Source organism: Coffea arabica, chromosome 5c (assembly GCF_036785885.1).
Source record: "Coffea arabica cultivar ET-39 chromosome 5c, Coffea Arabica ET-39 HiFi, whole genome shotgun sequence".
Taxonomy (NCBI): Eukaryota; Viridiplantae; Streptophyta; class Magnoliopsida; order Gentianales; family Rubiaceae; genus Coffea; species Coffea arabica.
In genome coordinates, this window is record NC_092319.1 from 5499325 (window position 1) to 5500881 (window position 1557).

At 38.0% G+C, this 1557-nt stretch overlaps 1 protein-coding gene across 1 annotated transcript; it reads right to left on the minus strand.

Annotated features, from left to right (window-relative positions):
- Positions 1 to 261: 261 nt before the first annotated feature.
- On the minus strand, positions 262 to 1266 carry LOC140007166 (probable LRR receptor-like serine/threonine-protein kinase At3g47570). Its single transcript, XM_072049853.1, has 3 exons — positions 1113 to 1266; positions 751 to 990; positions 262 to 668 (listed from the first exon to the last, which is right to left on the minus strand). The coding sequence occupies exons 1-3, from the start codon at positions 1264 to 1266 to the stop codon at positions 262 to 264; spliced, it is 801 nt and encodes a 266-aa protein (XP_071905954.1).
- Positions 1267 to 1557: the final 291 nt, after the last annotated feature.

Here is a 1557-nt window from a genome sequence, read left to right on the forward strand (position 1 = left end):
TTAGGAAATCTTACATCTCTAGCCACGATTTATCTGGATTCCAATAAATCGACTTCAAGAATTCCTACCAGCCTGTGGAACGTGAAAATTCTTCAACTCAATCTTTCTCAAACTTTTCAAGTGGATCCCAACCTCCAGAGATCGAAAACCTCAAACCAGCATACTTTTTGATTTCTCAGTCAATCAACTATAAGACATTATTCCTACTACAATTGGAGAGTTACAAGATTTGACTTACCTTTCTTTGGCAAACAACGCTTTTCAAGGGTCTATTCCAGAATCAATTGGAAATATGATAAGCTTGGAATCCTTGAACCTTTCATATGAAACCAGAAGATTAGTTTCAAATGTCAACACTATAGACCAATCTATTGCAACCACATTTGCTATCCTTTCCTCGGGTAGCTCTGCTGAGCACTTGAAAGTTACTTCCATTATCAATGATGTGTGCTGAACCATCCCTGTTAAATCCTTTTCTAGCCTCATCAAATGAGCATCTATAACCTCAGATACAGTATCTGGCCATGATGCATTTATCCAGTCCTTCAAGCTCATATCTCCTGAGAACATTTCATTAGTTGGTTTCCTTCTTGTGAAAGTTTCCATCGACATGATTCCAAAACTGTAGATATCACACTTCTTGGATATCAAACCTTCTGATCCATACTCTGCACCAAGTGAAACAGCTTATCAGAAAGATTACAATTATGTTGAGGGAAATAAAACAAAATCAGAAGCAGTTGTCATCACCTGGTGCCATGTATCCCAGTGTTGCTAGTGTCTGAGTTTGGGACATGCTCTCTCCCATCCCTAATAATTTTGCATTGCCAAAATCACTCACATGTGCTACCATATTTTCGTCAAGTAAAACATTGCTTGGTTTCAAATCACAGTGAAGCACAGGGATTGAATAACCATTGTGCAGATAGTCTAATGCTGATGCCACATCAATCATTACGTCTAGTCTTTGCAAAAAATCCATGTAAAATCCTGATAGTACAACCACTTTTCAAGACTTCCATTAGACATGTATTCAAGAATTAAAGCTTTGAAATCAGGGTGATGAAGGTTGCGTAGTACTTCACATTCTATGTCAAAACTTCCAAATGCACCTTCTATTTGTAAGTTGAACACCTTCACAGCTACATCTGATCCATTGATTAGTGCCTTGTAAACAGAACCATAGGCACCCATGCCAATCAAATTTCTCTCACTAAATCCTTCAGTACGTAGCTTGTTCAATTTCATGATATGATATTCTGCCATGTGCTATAGCATTTAAGTAATCTCCTCCAGTCACTGTGCTGCTTTTTTTTGTCTAGATCGCATTAAGGCAACAGGGATGGTGATGGCCACAACTATGAGAGAAACTGCTAGTGTAATTAACACAGTCAGTACTCTTTTTGTTCTTTGCTTTCTAGATAAGCTAGCTCTGCATGCTGGGACTTGAAGGATTTACACAAAGTCTTTCATTTGACATAAAGGATTTAGATGTGAAATTTGCAAAAGGACCTCCAGCAGGAATTTCACCACTTAATCTATTGAATGACACGGAGT